Raw genomic sequence first — 17,563 nt, 5'->3', positions numbered from 1 at the left:
GTACATGACAATAAAACTACTTGAACTTGAACTATCCAATTACATTGGGCCTTTTCAACTTTATTTGAAACGTTTTAAAATTACGTCTGCGTAAAATCAGTAGATTCGCCTAATAGGCTACTTAACATAGCCTGCCTCGGCCAAATTGCTGTGTAGACAGAGTTTGTAAAGGGTTAGCCTGCGTTATTAATGCTGCGGGTGGATGGAGTGTCATGCTAAGACACCTCCCCGAAACCATGCACCTGAGTTGTTGCCTAGGCGAGTGTGCGCAAATAGGCTACATTAGTGTGTCAAGCAGGGGGGGAAAAACACACGAACAAAGCGTGGTTAAATATAGGCTATCAACGTGCGAAAAACGGAAGAGGGATCAACAGGGACGCACTCAGAAACTTTCTGAATCGTGCAGCACGCGAGTAGGCTGCAATGTTGTTGGGCATGAGAAATGAAGAGCGCGAATAAAAGAAGAGCGCGACTGTCACCTACTTAGAAATGCGTCTTCACGGCAATGCCTGATGCAAGGTCAAGACAAACTGTTAACATTTTTTAGTCCTAGGCTATAGGCTGACAGCTGACTGTAAATAGCCTACGCATCAAACCTGTAAGTTGGCAAACATTACTATTTTCTAACAGGTTTGTTAGATTGTTAATACTTCGAAATTGTTGCCTTACAGGCTACTGAACCTCTGAACCATTTTAAAATAAAATACAAGTTGTCGTTTTTAGTGTAACGTTTCTCATAAATGTGAAAACTGAAGAAGTAGGCTAGTAGGATAGGCTACTGACCATGTTAAACAGAAACAGAATAGGCCAATGTCATTGCTTTTAGTGTTTTTAAAGCGTTTAGTGTTTTTGGTAGAATCATTACCAATGTTTTGCTCCAAGTAGTCCTAACGTTAACTGTTAGCTCAACTAACCTAGTCTACAAAATGTTCTCACAATTACAAAGGGAAAAGGTCTGATTTGGGAAAAACAAAAGTCACCAATCCGGTAGTGCAGGTTCAGTGACTTCAACTGTGCTTAGCTTATAGCCGAAATATTTATGTTTGCTTCTGTGATTTTGTTATTGCTGGCAATAGCACAGCTGACAGCCATTGTTGGCCTATATGACTGTGACCGTATGCTTTTGTGTTATGTTCAATAGCCTGTTCAAATAGTGCTCATCAACTTCCCCACCCACATTAAGGAATAACTTTTGTCTTTTTGATGATATACCAAAAAGTCCCATTAAGCCAATTTTACAAACCATAAGGAAAGTGTTGTGGATTTGCCTGCTGCGCTTGATAATGTCAAATGAAATGAAAGCAACTCTTATCTCTTTTTGTTTCCTTCATGGTGATGATAAATCCTCTCACCTCTTTCCATAACTCCCACACAGGGTGCCACTATGTCCAGACAGAGCAATGAGCGGGACACTGGCACTTTGAGGAAACTGAGTAGTGTGTTCTCAACCATTAATGCAAAACTTCACAAGTACGGTAAGTGATTAATTTAATAGTTGACAATTAAGCAATTGATTAGCCCTCTATGTTATATTCTACATCAAATCTACTCTAATCCAGTAACTATTTTATTTACATAGAAGTGTCTAAGCCTAGGGCAGCTCAATTATGCCAAAAAACATAATCATGGTTATTTTGGTCAATATTAAGATTATTAAGGATTATTTAACAGAATTAGGCTATAGTTATTCAATGATTTTGGGAACACCATCCATTTTCAAAAAAATATAAAACATTTAGGTTATACAACAGTTACCACTGTAATGCAAAGGGAGCGCTGGATCTATAGCTCAAGACAAAACAAGAGCATTGCTTCAAAACAAGATTATGGCAAAATGTTATGTTATTTTATTTTCATAATCGTTGGAAGTCATAATTGATTTCTAGATTGATTGCAATGTAATGTCACATGCACTGTCATCATATTGACATGAAGGGCAGTTGCTGAATTTGCATTGACTGTACAGGAAGTATCCTTGTTCTTATCTGCGTGTCTGTAACATGCTCACGGGCTGTTAGGTGTTTTTTATATATTCTCAGCTGTCATTCAGTTGGCTTGGATTCTCAGGTGTGCCAGATGTGTTACATAGGGTTGGAACTAGATGGGATATTAGGTCTCCCATGGGTGGACAGGGGACAGCCCTATCAGAATAGCTATATATTGATGGCAGTGTTTCCCATACATTGACTTATTTGTGGCGGGCCACCACAATATCAACATTGACCACCACACAATGATTTTCCTGGTTGTACTAAATTGTGCTTAAATCTGGTTAGAATCATAACCATACTGCACTAATTTGTTAAAAACTGTTGCATTCAGGTTAATTCTGCAAACCTACCACCACAAATAGAATTCAATTCTGTGTTTGTTGGTATACAAATATGTAAATTGAGCTTCCTCATTCACTGGTTCACCCTGGTTGTAGTGCCACCATCAAATCACATCAAAGATGTCATTGTTAAGTGGCACTTCCCTTGTATTTTTGGTGGGAACAAACTAATGTCACAGACAGTACTCTGTCCTTTGTAAGATCTAAAGTGCATTGGATTGCAATGATGTCAGACACAGTATTGTCACACACAGTAACATTTGTTGTCTCTGCAATTTATGTGAAATATGAGCAACGATTTAATTCAGATGTACTATTTAACAAGCCTTCCTCTCAGATAGGACACTGATGATTTAGAGCAGTGGTCCCCAAACTTTTTCTTCCGAGGGCCAGCTCACTATGCCTGGCTCTAAGAGAGGGCCAGAGACTCGGAGTATATTAGTAACCATAAATAGCTTAGTGCTGTGAACAACAGCAGTCTACCTTAGTTGAATATTCTATTACATTTAATCATAGGCTACTGCAATTTAATACCATTGTTAGCTGTGTTTATATTGCAATCATGCCATATCAGTGTAAAATGTAGCTCAAATGAAATAATACTAATAAAAAAAATAGCATTCCCAAAAGTATTAGCAGGGAGTCCCAAAAGTGTATTTTATTCAAAATGTGTGAACTCTGAACTCTGTGTCTTTGCATACAGCTCAAGTTGTGAACATGCAATATCCTACAAATAATTTGAAGTTCTCAAACTATGAGATTTTTATAAAGTGCTGGCAAAAACATCTGAAATGACCACCTTCACTCACCTGATGTAAACTTTGTGAATTTGTATGAACATTTGAATGAGTGAATAAGAAATAGAAATAATTATCCCAGAAAGTCCCAGAAATATGACTTGAATAGAAGTTAGTTAGTTATTAACAATTAATTGATAAACTTGTAGAATACTTTGAGCACTGATGCAGTCAGCATAGGCCTCTTATATTGTTTGCAGGTAGGCCTACATTTCATTCCGTTTTCGATGGCAAACGCGAAACAGCGCCAAAACAACCACCAGTGGACACAAATAGTATTACATGTGTACTGTTAAGACTCGAATGAATGGGGGAAATTACGGAGGTTATAGTTTGACGATGTCGTACTCCTGTGCGGGCCAGATGCTATATACCACGGACATGTTTTGGGGGGCCACCCAAAATGAGGTGGCGGGCCGTATCCGGCCCCCGGGCCGTAGTTTGGGGACCACTGATTTAGAGTATACTGAAGTGAAGGAACATATAGACTTAGCTAACATTTTCTGTTTCCCTGCTACTTAGTTTAGATGACCCATCCACTCACCTGCTCTGCAAATGATGTCAAGAGTATGATTAAATGAACTGTAAGCTAGTCAGGGACTTGTGTAAGCTATGAGAACTATGAAAAGCAGATGGTGAAATTAAAAGAGACATTACTGATTAATTTGTTGAATAAATGGAGTCAATAGAAAAAGTCATTTTTTAAATTGTATCATTAGGAGGAGAGAGGACTCCCTCTGGTACAAATTCAGGTCCCCAGGCACCAGACTCTCCCCGAACCCAGGACCAGAGCAATGCCAGTGGGCAATTCTTCTTTGAGTACCTGGTGGTGGTCAGCCTCAAGAAGAAAAGGGGCCAGGATGGCTACGAACCACAGATCACTTACCAGTTTCCTAAGGTTAGACTTAAGTTAAAGATACACAATACAGTCATGTGAAAATAAAAATTCACCACATCAACTTGACCACTTGACCAGTATTTAAAGAGCACTTTAGCAAATACATTAAATCATCAGGTTTTAGAAGAACATAGGAACATTAAAAACACCATTTTAAAGGAAATAAGACAGTCCAAAGTAAATTCAAGATCAAGCAAAATCAGGAAAGGTTCTCTGATAGAAAATGTGTTTGTAGAGGGGATATAAAGGAGGTCATAGAAGTCAGCTTGTGTGGTTTCCTGGGGCAGATCCTTCCAGAGCCACGGGCCCTGACTGCAAATGCTCTGTCCCCTTTTGTTTTCAGTCAGTTCCCTGGAATAGATAAAACATACCTATGTATCTCAAAGCATGGCATGCTTAGTGCTAAGACATCTGAGAGGCCATGAACCTTGACCATGAATCTTGACATCCCTTCAAAAATAAGAAGTTGGTTGTTGATGGTTAGACAGGTCTATTTATTACTTTGATGACTTAAAAATGAGTAAAAATGCCATGAGTACTTTGCTGATGTTTTTACTCTACAGGACTAGTAACACTCTGAAAGTAGTTTACAATGCTGGATTAGATGTGTTTATTATCCCACTAATGTTGCTATTATGAATACAAGATTAATTGAATATAGTAAAACTCACCTATGGTATTCATGTAACAGAAACCGCATCCTGCATGCACTCGTTTCTAATCTGTTAGTAATAGTAATAATCATATAGTATGTGTAAATACATTTTACAAGTTGTGTTCTGTATTTGTCAGCGTGATACAATGGGTCAGTCACAGAGAGAGGACGAGGAGAAGTCTTTAAAAGCCATCACTCTCTTTTGCTTTCCTGAGGGTGTGAACTGGGCCCCACTGACTGAATACACCAGGTACACACACACACACACACACACACACACACATACACACACACGCACACACACACACACACTCACACACACACTATCATAGTCTTTGAATTATTTTCATATGTTGCTTTTTCCTGCTCGTCTTGATTTATCTCTTCCTGATGCTTCTTGGAACTGATTAGATATGTTGCATGGTATGATTTCACAATCACAGTTCTTTAACTCATGCACCCCCCTCCACACACACGGAAAAAACGACTCAGTTTTGTTGATATGTCGCTCACAGCTTCGTAGAGTGCAGGATGTGGTTGTTTGTAGTGCAAGCTTTTCATAGGAGGATGTAAAATGGAACAAAATTACCCATATCTCCTCTGCAACACCAGCCTAGAAACAGGGTTAACACATAACCATTTGCCCTGTGGTGAGGGTGTTGTGGAAAAGAAACTGTTGTTACTGTTACTTATTTTACTGTTGTTACATGAGTGTGTGAACAGTAAATGTGCTGGTCTGCGCTGTAGCATTGTTCTGTCATGTGTGCATGGACATAAATATTTAAAACTTCCATCCATGATTTCCCAACACCACACTCTCTTTGTGCAGCATTCATACACAATTTGTTGTCTGTTTTCATACCATGACGATGAAAGACAAAAAAGGTTATCTTTTCTAAAAGAAACATTTCAGCCTCAGCATTTTTCAGTGTAATACTGTTTTTTCCCCTCAGATATATGATGCGAGCGTTACTACCTCTGACTTCCTTCTCTTGCATCTTTTGTATAATTTCAGTGAAACCTTCTCTTTCGTTTTGACTGAAATCGATGGTAGCAGGCGGAACGGCTATTGTAGAAGATTACTGGTAATGGAACTATGAAGACGTAAAGCATACAGTTGTCATATCATGCAAAATCAAATCTGACTCTTTTATGATTGAATCTTACAGTTTTTCACAATTGTTAAAACACTAAACCCCATTCTCTGAACCATATGCTCAGTTGCCTGTTTATTGAATCAATCACTGTTTTGACAAAACCATTTACAGTTTTCACCTAGTAAAACACAACTTGCAGATCTCATTGAACCTTTTTGCAAAATTCTAAACACATTCTCATGGAATAAACACTTTTTGCACTGTGATGTACTTATGATGCATAATGAACCATAAGATTGTGTCGACTCAAAATTGATCACACTTGTTTCAAATGATGTGACCCAACCAATATAAGCTAGTTCAAAGTGCAAACATGTTGCTAAACAGTGCAGGGTCATATCAACAATGGACAGAAACAGGCATAGAGTAGGTCTTTTCTTCTCATTTACAGTACTGAAAACTGTCTTTTCTAGCACCTTTTCCGGGAGATATATGCCCTTAACACTTTGTTTTCCATTTTTTGATATGTGTAATGACTGCTCAGTAATGTTTTCATTTTAAATGCTGTGTGAATGATCTGAACATGGTTTTGTTTTGAGCACAGGTAAAACTGTTTTGAGGCGATTGTTTTATTTTTCAAGAAGTGTCAGAGGTTTTGTGAATTAAGTTTGAGGATGGTGTTTTGTGTTTACAGTTTTGAGAAAAGGGTGGAAAGTTCCAAAAGCAATGTGTTTTAGCAATTGTGAAAAACTGTAATCAGACTAAACTAAAGATGAAAGGAATCCCATATTCATTTGTTTAGTGTCAGCTGACCAATGGAAGAGCTGGAACTTCTGAAAGACCTTAACATACTTCCTACTCATATAGGTGTGGTTACTAAATCATGATAATGTTTTTATACAAGGTATACGAGTATAACATTTTCTGCATTACATTTCAGCAACAGCATTAGTCCCTTTCTGTATTAGTCATACCTCCTATGGGAATGTAAATACAGCAATATTACTCAGTCGACGTTCAAATACTGTATGTGAAATAATGACTTAACTGAAGCTGATATTGTTTGTGTTGTGCTGTTGTGTCTCTTTCAGCCGACTGGCAAAGGTGCACGTCCACCAGAGGCCTACTGCATCATCAGTCGAGTCGCTTGCTTTGGCCTTTTCTCCAAGGTGAGCTGTCCCATGCAGGGGTTGGAGGGGATTATCCATGATGGACAACAGTTTGTTTAGGGTTCTTTTTCTCTGCAACTGACTCTTTTGTGAGTCTAGCTCCACGTTGACTACAGAGATAGCTCTCCTCACCAGCCTATCCAGCCAAATAGATTCTGTTTTATATTTAAACCACAGCATTGAAGAGAGTTCCAGAGGGAACATTGACATCTGCAAGTTTCCTACATATGTTGAGGGACTCTAGCCTCTCCAGGAAACAGACAACCCTGCCCTTTCCTATTCAGAGTGCTTTGAGGAAACTGGCTCTTAAAGGCATCCTATGCAAGTTTTTCACCTTAATATAACACCTCCAAAGTAATTTTGATGGTAAACTGTCTTTTAATAGGGAGAATCGTGTGCCTTCTGCAGCTGTAGTCTAGCCATCTATGGAATCCCAGCCTTGCAACTTGCTTTCCCCTGACCTGGAGAATCACAAATTACTTTAAATGGCAATTGTTCAATAGCCTACTCTTTGTATTAAATTGTGTAATGTTACCTTGCGAGTTGACATGGCTCTTCTGAAATGATCCCGAAACTGCATTGGATACCTGTAAGTATACAATCAAAAAAGACATTCAAGCATTCAATGAGCATGTCAGAAATGTAAGAGGGAGCTACACCCATCAATGACTTAAAAATAATCAAAAGTATTTTAAAAACAATTATTTGCTTTACTGGGAGCCAATGGAGTGATTTTAATACTGGAGTGATGTGATGAGATACAGATACAGAGAAACAGATATAATTGCGTTACATTGGCATATGAATGATAAGAAATATTGTACTGCTGAATGATAGGCCCAAGTGGGGGGCTGGGGGCATGTACAGATTGAAAAGCAGAGGACCAAGAATTGACCCCTGAGGTACCCCATATAAAATGCCAACTACATCAGATGTAAAATTGCCAATAGAAACAGAATGTGATCTTCCAATAAGATAGGAGGAAAGCCAATTGAGAACTGTGCCTCTTAGTCCTTCCAAGTGTTCTAGGCGTTGAAGAAGAATTTTATGGTCGATAGTGTCAAAGGCTGCACTGAGATTGAGAAGTACCAAGATGGACACTTTGTGGTTGTCTGTGGCAATTTTAAGATCATTCACAACTCAGAGCTGTTTCAGTGCTGTGGTTCATTCTCAAACCAGACTGATAAACATCAAACAAATTGTTATAAGAGAGATACATCCGCAGTTGTTTGTAAGAAACTTTTTCCAATATTTTACCAGTGGATTTGAAATTGGTCTACAACTTTCACAGATGACAGGATCAACATTGTAACAGCAGATGTAACAGTAGCCAGCTGTTACACAGCTACACATTATGTACATTATGTAAACCTCACTCCCAAACACCTTAAGAGAGGTGCTAGTAATTGATGCTAGCATCCATTGGTTTTAGCTCCTTTGCTAGAACGCCCGCCTCCTAATCCAAGTTGCAGCAAATTGCCAGTTCAAGTCTGGGTAGATGCAGGGCTGAGCCGCATGGTCGTTCAAACACAACATAGTTACACAGACTACATTTTGCTCTCCGTTTAGTCATCATGACCAAAATCAGTGCTACTGGTTGATCAAAGGAGAAAGTTAAAGCACACCACACACTGTTCACCCTCAGTCCTCCCTTTGACAACAGATCACATGAAGTCTTCTGTTGTGAAGAGTTCACCTCACTCTTCTGTCATGCTCTGTTTTTTTACATTACATTTAGCAGACACTTGTTGACCAAAGTGACTTACATATGTCAGCTACATGTATATTACAAGGGATCACATTGTCCCCGGAGCAACTTGGGGTTAAGTGCCTTGCTCAAGTGCACAACGGAGGAAGCCGGGAATTGAACCCGACAACTTTCAGGCTACTGCACGCTAGCCCAGGTCATACACAGTTTTTTCACACTTTTGTTGTGAGGCCTTTTATACTGCTGTGTGTGAAGTGCTGAAGACACAAATGTGTACTTTCCCGGCAGATATTCGATGAGGTGGAGAAACGAAGACAGAAGTCCATGGCAATGATCTATCCCTTCATGCAGAGCCTGAGGGAGGCCCCTTTTCCTGCCCCTGGCAACACAGTCAAGATCAAGAGCTTCATCCCTGAGTCCGGAACTGAGGTACTGACTAGTGATCGCGATGCTGCTGATTACCCCACAGTTCCCCCCCTCCAGGGCTGCTTTTATCAACTCTGATATTATATGAATATCATTTAGACACGTTTCCTTCTTGTCACCAGATTATCAGTCTCACACGACCCACAGACTCATGGCTAGAGCACGTGGACTTCCGGACGCTCTTCTGCTGCCTTAGGGATGAGGAGGTGCTTCAGGTGTTTGCTGCCACCGTGCTGGAGCGCCGAATCATCTTCATTGCTGATGAACTCAGGTAGAGATGACTACCTATATCATATGGTTGGCTCTGATGACAAGGCATGAAACACAGTAGATAAGACTTTTTGTCTCTTGTCATGTTTTGATTGATATTGGCACACTGATGTAAAGTACAATTTTCTTACTGTTTAGAATGTCTTTTTTTCTGTGGATGGTTATGTTCAAGTTACAGTACTTCATTTAGGGTTGTAATGTTTTGTAACCTTTCAAGGCAATACCATTCTCAACATTAATAACTTTATGTGCACTACAGCACCCTGTCCCAGGTTATCCATGCTGTAGCTGCCTTACTCTACCCGTTCACATGGCAACACACCTTCATCTCCATTGTGCCTCAAGTTCTCATAGATGTTGTCATGGCGCCCACTCCGTATTTGCTGGGCGTTACAAGCAACATGCTGGACTTGGTCATTGACCAGAGTGATGATGTGAGTAGCCTGCTCAAAGGACATTGCAGTCAGATGTTAACATGAATCCGCTATAGTAATGCGTTGTTATTTTAAGTTCAGTGCTGTTCTCAGTAAAGGGCCTCCAGCTTGTTATCCAACCCCTTAAGTTTGTCTATGTTCTGTTTAATGTTGAATTCCCTTGGAGATGAGTTCAAGGAAACATTGAAGAATGTGGACTTTTTTTTTTTTTAGAAAAAGGCTCGTGTTTTTTGTTTAGGGAATCTTGATGGTCAGTAGAGACTCGGCTTTGTGTCTTGTGAGGACTTCCAGATGTCTAGTGACGTTGATTAAGCAAACTGGATTAGAGATGTGGCCACGGGCCAGGGGAACTGGGTTGGTGATTTTTCATTCTGTTTCTGTTTTGTGCTCAATTTACAGCTGCTGATCGTTAACCTATCAGACGGTGCACAGGAGAGGTTCATCACACGGGTGAGTGTCAAATGTCAGATACATTTGAAGGCTTTTATGACCAGGAATGAGCTTTCATTTTCTCTTTTAAAGCACATAGACAAACACACACACACACACACACACACACACACACACACACACACACACACACACACACAATGAGTCAAAGGTTTCCACTCTTTTCTCTCATTTTCACATGATTCTAATTCTGAGGGAGCCTTGGGCATGAGTAGCTATTGTAGTTCAGACCGTTTTAGTATTTTTGGCAGTAGTATGTGCAAAACAGCCAAAGCATTCCCTCCAGACCCACAAACTTAACCCCAGACTTTCCTACTTTTTATTTCTCTAAACAGCTCGGGGACGAGGACACTATCATCCCACCCAAACTACAGGAGGAATTACTGCAAGCGCTCAGTATCAGACAACCAAACTCAAGTGAGATTTTGTTTTTGCTTCATTAGGGTTTTTGTTATATCTGATCTAGAGAACATTTTTACTCTGTTTATATGAGAGCTGATAATTCTTGGAGAGGCTTGGCATCGAAGAGGAGTTGCGTACAAACCACATATGATTAAAACAGTATGCTGGCTGACTGAGGCCAAAAGCATTTTAGAGAACTCATATTGTGTACTGTCATTTAATGCTTATGTTGCATGAAAACACATTTCCTTTGGTGGACAGCATCACACTAGTGGTTAATGGTTAATGGACACAAACTGCTGTGTTGTCCACTTTCAGCTGCTGAGGAGTTGAACAGGGTTATCTCTGAGGCTTTCCTGTCCTTCTTTGTGACGACGGTTGGACACTTTGCAAGCCATGTGAGGCGCGGAGGCAGTGCAGCCCAGCCCGGCCTCTTCAACAAAAAGAGCTTCTGCAAGGCCACAGAGCCCAAGGCCAACCGGCATTTTGTTAAACACTTTGTGGAGACGCAAATGTTTGATATCTTCATGCAGGAAGTGGAAAAGCATCCAAATCGGGAAGGTCAGAGATGTCTCCTTGTGGTTTTCAAAAAGAGTTAAATTACCATTTTGGCAATTATCTGTGAACACACAATAGAAGTAAACAAGAGAACAATAGAAGTCTGTTCTGAGTTATTATCTACATAATTGAACAACTTGAATTGAATATTATCTAATCAGTGTAATCATTGTCTGTTATTTTCAGGTTTCTTTCATAAAAAAGTGGCTGAATATGAACAGAAAAGGAAAAGTGAGAAGGGCAAAGGTGGATGGGGACGTGTGGGATTGTAAGGACCTCCGACCTCCTGGGCTTATAAAGCAGTGTCCGATCACTGCTTTATAAGCCCACCTTCTCAGTTCATGCTATTAGTTTGGTCTGAGGTGTAACCTTCTCTCTTTTAACCAAGGAGATGGTGAGAGGTGAGAGAGAGAGATGGTGTGAGTCAGCTGAAAGTGCTTAGTGTTTTATTACTCCTTGGCTGCTGTGACGGTTTAACCTCAGCAAACTCGTATGAAAGCGCGTTCCCGACATGGTTTAACGTTTTTAGTTGTGCTCTTTCCTTGGAAGAATATGTAAGAGGGCTTCATGGGAAGCTTGTAGCTTGAGCTTCAAGTATGCAAGTTGCCTTAATAGGATCAGGGACATTTAGGAAATGTTCTTCTTTCTGAAGCACTGTCATCACTTCAATAAAAATGTTCAGGGTAGCTGTTGCATGTTAAAAATTAGCTCACTTTTTTCCTAGTCTATAGCAGACTTAAAGAATACACTTAATCCACAGTGTCAAATTTAGAAGGATATTTAGTTGGATGACATGTATAATGTGAATATTTAAAGCACTTTTGTCGTGAAGATTGTCATCTGCTAAATGAGAATATAAGGTGCTTGTTTTAAACATGTTCCTATTTCCTATTAGCTCAGTCATTCTTAAGATATGGGAGGAAAACGTGGTTATGGCTCTACCTGACAAATATTAATATTAATATATGTCTCAAACATCACATTCTTGCATCAAATGTTGTCCTGTCTCAAGTATAACTGAGCCATGTAAAACTTTTATTTTTGAGTATAAGAGTGTTACATGTAAAATAGCACTTTGTCTTAGTTTTGTAAATAAAATATGAAAAAGTTAAAGCTTGGAGTATTATTCTTATAAAATGATACTTGCTAAGACTTGATTTGATGCGTCATGCTTCACTGTCATTCATACATCTGATGTAGGTTAATATATTGTTATATTTGATATATGATAAGAGTAAACCATTCTTCATTCAGAGGAATCAAGCGGTAAATGCTTTTGTTTGTTTCCTTTATTATTGTAAAAATGTGGAAAGATGAATACAACTGAAATGTACACAGTATACTTACAGAATATATGATCACTGGTTACGTTCCAAATCAACTGATTCTACAGTAGTAAGTAGTAGTAGCAAAATATACTATTGATATGAATGGATCTTTTGAAATGGCAGTATTTGAGCCAACATCATGGGTTGACACCCACCGTATGTCTTATTGTTATTGGTATTTACTAGGAAGTGCAGTAAGTGGCTTTCCTGGACAAATTCAAATGCTTCTACATCAACAATGATGGTACAATTCCACAGGAAGTGAGCCCCGATATCCCTATCAGTCTTCTACGTCTTCTTTTATATTAAGTGTTTTAATGCATATGATTACATAGAAGTATAAAACAGTCAATGCAATGGGGTAACAACCAGAGCACTGATGGCAACAGGCTCGCCATTTTTCCACAATGTCTTCATTGTTGCAAGTGCAGAGGCTTTATTTTTTGGCAGCAAAACCTACTTGCCACACCCTGAACCATGAATGACAGGTGGATGTGAAAGTGGTACGAAATCTAAGCAGAGTACAGTATTTGACAGAAATGTCATGTCAGTTTTGCAGTTGTAAATGTTAGACTGTTAACAGATTCTCAAAACAATGTCCCTAGTTTTGAGAAACCGTTGAAGGTTGGTACACTTGTCTTGTGAGATTATTGTGAACTGGCAGTGTGCAGTGAGATCATAAGCAACAACTTTAAATACTTCATGTTTACTTAGACCTACTCCTCAGGCATTAGGCTGCTTTCAACATATCCTCTTCTGATACTCATCGTGTTCCAGATCTCTTTGTAAACATAGCCACTCCAGTCCTTATACTCAGTATAAGTCCTTATCAGTCCTTAAACCGTATGGCTTTAGTGCCCCCTGCAGCTCATCAACAGATTTTAAAGTATGAAAGTACCAGCAAAGACAAAAATTAGAAACAAATAATTCATAATTTGCATTAATACTGCGAAAGCATAATCAGTTCCCCATTCTTAATTTATGTCAGAGTCTGATGCTTTTTCTCAGAATAATCTGAACATTTTCTGTCATGACATATGACATGTCATAATATTATAAATAATCTCGGTGTTATTTGGGTGTTAGTGATCTCTTCATATAACTCAAAGAGAGTGGAGATCTTATAAGGCTGAAACAGGGCTTTTTTAGTTCAGAAGCTTAAAGCTCAAGCAATAGCAGAAAACAGGCCAGATTCCCCCGTCAGACCGAATATCACAGCAGAAAGATTAAACCTGGCCATTTTTAACCAAAGTCACTTCATCCAACTCAGGACCTCTCTTCAGAGCTTCTGAACATGGACACTCCATTGTGGAGCATATATATAAGTTCCGGTCCGGTTGCCAGGTAGAAGATTCAGGTTGTGTTGTTCTTCTCTAGATGCTGCCAGCAAGCAGGGGGGAGTTTTCTCCTGGATTCAGAGGCCCAATGACGCCGTAGTGCGATGACTCATACAGGTGACTACTATGAAGCATCACCTCTGCTCTCAGGTTGATTTTCTATCACAATTCAATTTTAGGTAGAAGGTAAGTGTGGCATTGATGCATACTTTTGGTAATACATGAACTGAAGCAGATCATGGGCAAATACAATATTGCGAAATAGAGGGCAGGGAAAATGGGAATGACAGAGGGAGAAAACTTGGAGGAAAGGTGGTGAATGACGCTCTTACCTGGAAGTCCCTGATGTAGGTGAAGAAGAAGCAGACAAAGGAGAAGGCCAGAGACCACTCAGAGATGGTGCTGATAAGATGAGCGGTGTAGCCCTGCCACACAAAACCTGGTCAGACCTTCCAATATGCATTAGGAAAACTCAAAGCATTTAGTTTCACTTTGGATTTGTTATGGTGACAGATCCAGTATCTATGCCATTCCATCAATCACTCATGTACTCGAGTAAAATAATGGACTTGTGCGGAAGTTAAAATATAAGAAATAATCTTTCTAAAAACAAGTACAATATAACTTCCTAAATATTCTTGAAATAAAGACATTGTACAGGTTTTATCCAGCTCAAGGTATACCTTTGTTCATTGTATTGGCACACACATTGGTCAACCAGTCTTAAAATGGATATGAAACTGTGAAGAGGTTTTGCTGAACTTCCTCTATTCATGAAGGTAAAAAGTTTTGAGTCTCACACTCCACGTGCAACCTTGTACTACTTAAACCTTACCGTTTCTCCTGGGATCCAGTGTAGTTTCTTTGACAAGTCCACCCCAGGCAAGCTGCTGTACATGATCATGGATGACACAAACACTGAGGAGGCACCAGGTTAAGGACCACTCTGTGGCAGACAGACTACAGTCTTTGTGGAGAAAACCACTGAAATAACATGTGGAACTAAAAATGCAGAGAGACCATAAAGGTTGGAGCAAAATTAGCATCCTGTAGACGAGGAAGTGAAAACAGTCTCTGCATTCAGACTTCACCATTTCAAAAGATATGTGAAAGATTGTCCTTTGCCACTAATCTTATCCTGGACAACTGGCATTCTCTAATGTTGTATACAATTGTGAGTATTCCAGCATCTAGACTGATTTATCAAATGGATTCTGCTGTGGAGTAATTAGTAAACAGTTAGATTTAATCAGATCAATAGGCAGACAGAAAGACAGATGAATAGATAGATAGATGGATGGATAGATAGAAAGATACTTAATTCTCCCCATGGAATACTTAACGGTTAAAAGTTAAAGGTTTTTGGGAAGGATACTGCTGATGCTGCTGGCGGTGCTCCAGGCTGCAACACTGAGACGCACCCAGAACACACTTTTGCTGTGAACATGCGGCTGCATCCGATAGGACACGCCGGCCTGCACCATGATGTACAAAGCTCCAACACCAAAGGTCAACACCGCCCCAACTATGTGTATGGAAAAGATGGTGGTTTTCTGGAAAGAGACAGACCATGAGGATGCAGAAGTGAGGGGAAAATAATAGTCCCAAGTCACATGATTCAGTTAACGTCATCCTACCTGAAAGTTTCCTACAACACACATTCCTAGGGAGCTGGTCCAGCCAAGAATGATACCCAGCAGGTTCAGCTGATGGACTCTGGTCTCTCCCTGGTCTGTTAGCGCCTGGACCTGTTTATACCGCACGTAAGTGGTGGAGATACCTGTAGTATTATAAAATCATGGCACGCAGTGTGAGAGATCTGAAAAAGATTAGTATTTTTTTTGTAACAAATATTCACCATCACACCTTCCAAAAGGAGACCATACAGTGTTTTGGTGGCCAGGAGATTTTATGTATATAGTTAGAAATGGCAGTAAGTTCACAGGAACGTATTAGCAGCCACAACAAAAACAAAAAATACCATTCAACTTTATGGACATGATAGATGTATTATCATACAGACAGAGAAAAAAGATAGCTCCTGTACTTTACCAAGTAATGCAGAGATGTTGAGCATGATCCCAAACACACATCTTTCAGGAGCTTCAGACCCAGTATCGCTTCAAACGTAACATAAAGATAAAAATAAAAAATACAAATAAACATAATTTTTCTGAAAAACATCACTCATCATGGTACTGAAAAAAATGAAGCATCTTGGTCTGTGCATAGGAATGTCAATTTGCCATCAAATATCTACAAGCACCTTTTTGCTTCGCTTTGACATTCAACAACCTAATATCATTCAGTTTCCACATGAAACACTTGCATGGATTTTACTATGTGTATTACATCAGTCATTGCATGGATCAATGAAATTATCAACACTAACATCATTGTGTTATCACTACACAACACATGATACATCAACTAAGCAGATATCTTTTCAGTCCTCTTACCTTATATATGGCACAAGAGGGTCAACATGCTTCAGCAACACAGCAGTGATGTAGGCGAAGGCAAAAGTGGCAGCAGTCCAAATCACTAGAGCCACAGGTAATATGCACATGCCCTGCTGAAACCACCACATTGCTGGGTTTTGATGCGGCTGTAACCTGCTGAAAGACTGTAAGAGAGAGATAATATTGAAAACTACAACACATGAGATGATATGGGCTCCGGATTAGGGATTGTTGTAGACAGTGCTACGTGCAGTTCTAGTTCTAGTTTGCATTTGTGTATAACTCTCTTCTGAGGACATATGACTCACGAGAGTATAGTTCCTGTTTCTCAAGAAAGTGAAAATGAGTAGGCCTAATGTAGTTGCAGAGATTGGTACCACGGAATATGTAATATGTTTCAAGGGGTTCTCTAAACATGCCGTTTCATTGGAGAGAATAACTGTAAATGGGCGAATGTTTAAATAGCTGTCAGATTAGGTTACCTCGTGTTTTATGCACAATTCTGGCATCATGCTGGCGCCATTCTATTAGCCAAAATCCATGTTACATCTCCAAGCTGACAATAGCGTATTTGTGTCAAAGTGAAAACAACATAAAGTTAAACAGACCGACTAATGTAACGCTGCATTAACGTGACTGGTGAACATTCAGATAATTTAGCATCTGCTAAATTAGCAGCATAGCTAAAAGAGAAGTAGCTTACCTCTCAAAGTTTCCTTCCTAGTGGTGTCACGTCATGTTAAGGATAGACGACGTTTATTTATATCTCGACATGATAGTATATTTGCAAAAAGACGACCAGTATAATCTTAAACAGATTGTCAGATTGTCGTTTCCAATAATTAAAAGTCCATGACACAAGGTCTGTCTGTCTCACAACATATGCCGACACTGATTGTACTTCCTGTTTTTTTCTTCTCGTAAGAGAGTACCCGGATCACAACAGTAACAGTAGCAGCAGTAGGCCCCTATCCATGTTTTATGTTTATCATGATTTTTAGAATTATTATAACTCTCTGACGTCCATGAATCACTGTAATTGAAACCCCTGTTTAAAAATCAAAAATCAAGCCATGATTTGAAAAACATGAGGACATTAATCTTTGCTGTAAATTAGGCTTGCATGTTGGAGGATCCGTCGTCCGTCATCATCATAAGAATATTTCGCTATCGTAAAAAATAAGTAATGAGAATGACTTAATAATAATACATTCAAATAAAAAACTTGCAATAGTTGAAA

At 39.4% G+C, this 17,563-nt stretch overlaps 2 protein-coding genes across 2 annotated transcripts; one reads left to right on the top strand and one right to left on the bottom strand.

Moving 5' to 3' along the window:
* The first annotated feature begins 257 nt into the window (after window positions 1-257).
* Window positions 258-12,309, top strand: dennd2db (DENN/MADD domain containing 2Db). The gene is made up of 13 exons (XM_076269105.1): window positions 258-598; window positions 1,376-1,475; window positions 3,849-4,027; window positions 4,820-4,932; window positions 5,698-5,767; window positions 6,871-6,948; window positions 8,945-9,085; window positions 9,205-9,353; window positions 9,612-9,786; window positions 10,186-10,236; window positions 10,572-10,653; window positions 10,957-11,199; window positions 11,383-12,309. The coding sequence occupies exons 2-13, from the start codon at window positions 1,385-1,387 to the stop codon at window positions 11,466-11,468; spliced, it is 1,458 nt and encodes a 485-aa protein (XP_076125220.1). The 5' UTR covers window positions 258-598; window positions 1,376-1,384; the 3' UTR covers window positions 11,469-12,309.
* A 158-nt stretch (window positions 12,310-12,467) lies between these two features.
* On the bottom strand, window positions 12,468-17,228 carry dram2b (DNA-damage regulated autophagy modulator 2b). The gene is made up of 8 exons (XM_076269106.1): window positions 17,027-17,228; window positions 16,321-16,487; window positions 15,914-15,981; window positions 15,499-15,641; window positions 15,237-15,414; window positions 14,697-14,779; window positions 14,194-14,286; window positions 12,468-14,020 (listed from the first exon to the last, which is right to left on the bottom strand). Exons 2-8 carry the CDS (start codon window positions 16,449-16,451, stop codon window positions 13,898-13,900), a joined length of 819 nt encoding a protein of 272 aa, XP_076125221.1. The 5' UTR covers window positions 16,452-16,487; window positions 17,027-17,228; the 3' UTR covers window positions 12,468-13,897.
* Window positions 17,229-17,563: the final 335 nt, after the last annotated feature.

This window comes from Alosa pseudoharengus, unplaced genomic scaffold, assembly GCF_046254945.1.
Source record: "Alosa pseudoharengus isolate Yale_2024_CS ecotype anadromous, Long Island Sound unplaced genomic scaffold, YU_APseudo_1.1 YU_APseudo_1.1_scf_5, whole genome shotgun sequence".
NCBI lineage: Eukaryota > Metazoa > Chordata > Actinopteri > Clupeiformes > Clupeidae > Alosa > Alosa pseudoharengus.
The sequence above is the reverse complement of the archived record's forward strand: the minus strand, read 5'-3'. Positions and strand labels throughout refer to the sequence as shown.

Bases quoted from the DNA above. Each gene is read 5' to 3' on its own strand.
- dram2b (XM_076269106.1), bottom strand. From the start codon at position 16,451: ATGTGGTGGTTTCAGCAGGGCATGTGCATATTACCTGTGGCTCTAGTG. The intron at 15,982-16,320 runs GTAAGAGGACTG...TTACGTTTGAAG, and splicing joins CCTCTTGTGCCATATATAAG to CGATACTGGGTCTGAAGCTC. The intron at 15,642-15,913 runs GTAAAGTACAGG...ATAATACTACAG, and splicing joins CAACATCTCTGCATTACTTG to GTATCTCCACCACTTACGTG.
- dennd2db (XM_076269105.1), top strand. From the start codon at position 1,385: ATGTCCAGACAGAGCAATGAGCGGGACACTGGCACTTTGAGGAAACTG. The intron at 1,476-3,848 runs GTAAGTGATTAA...TTGTATCATTAG, and splicing joins TGCAAAACTTCACAAGTACG to GAGGAGAGAGGACTCCCTCT. The intron at 9,354-9,611 runs GTAGAGATGACT...TGTGCACTACAG, and splicing joins TTCATTGCTGATGAACTCAG to CACCCTGTCCCAGGTTATCC.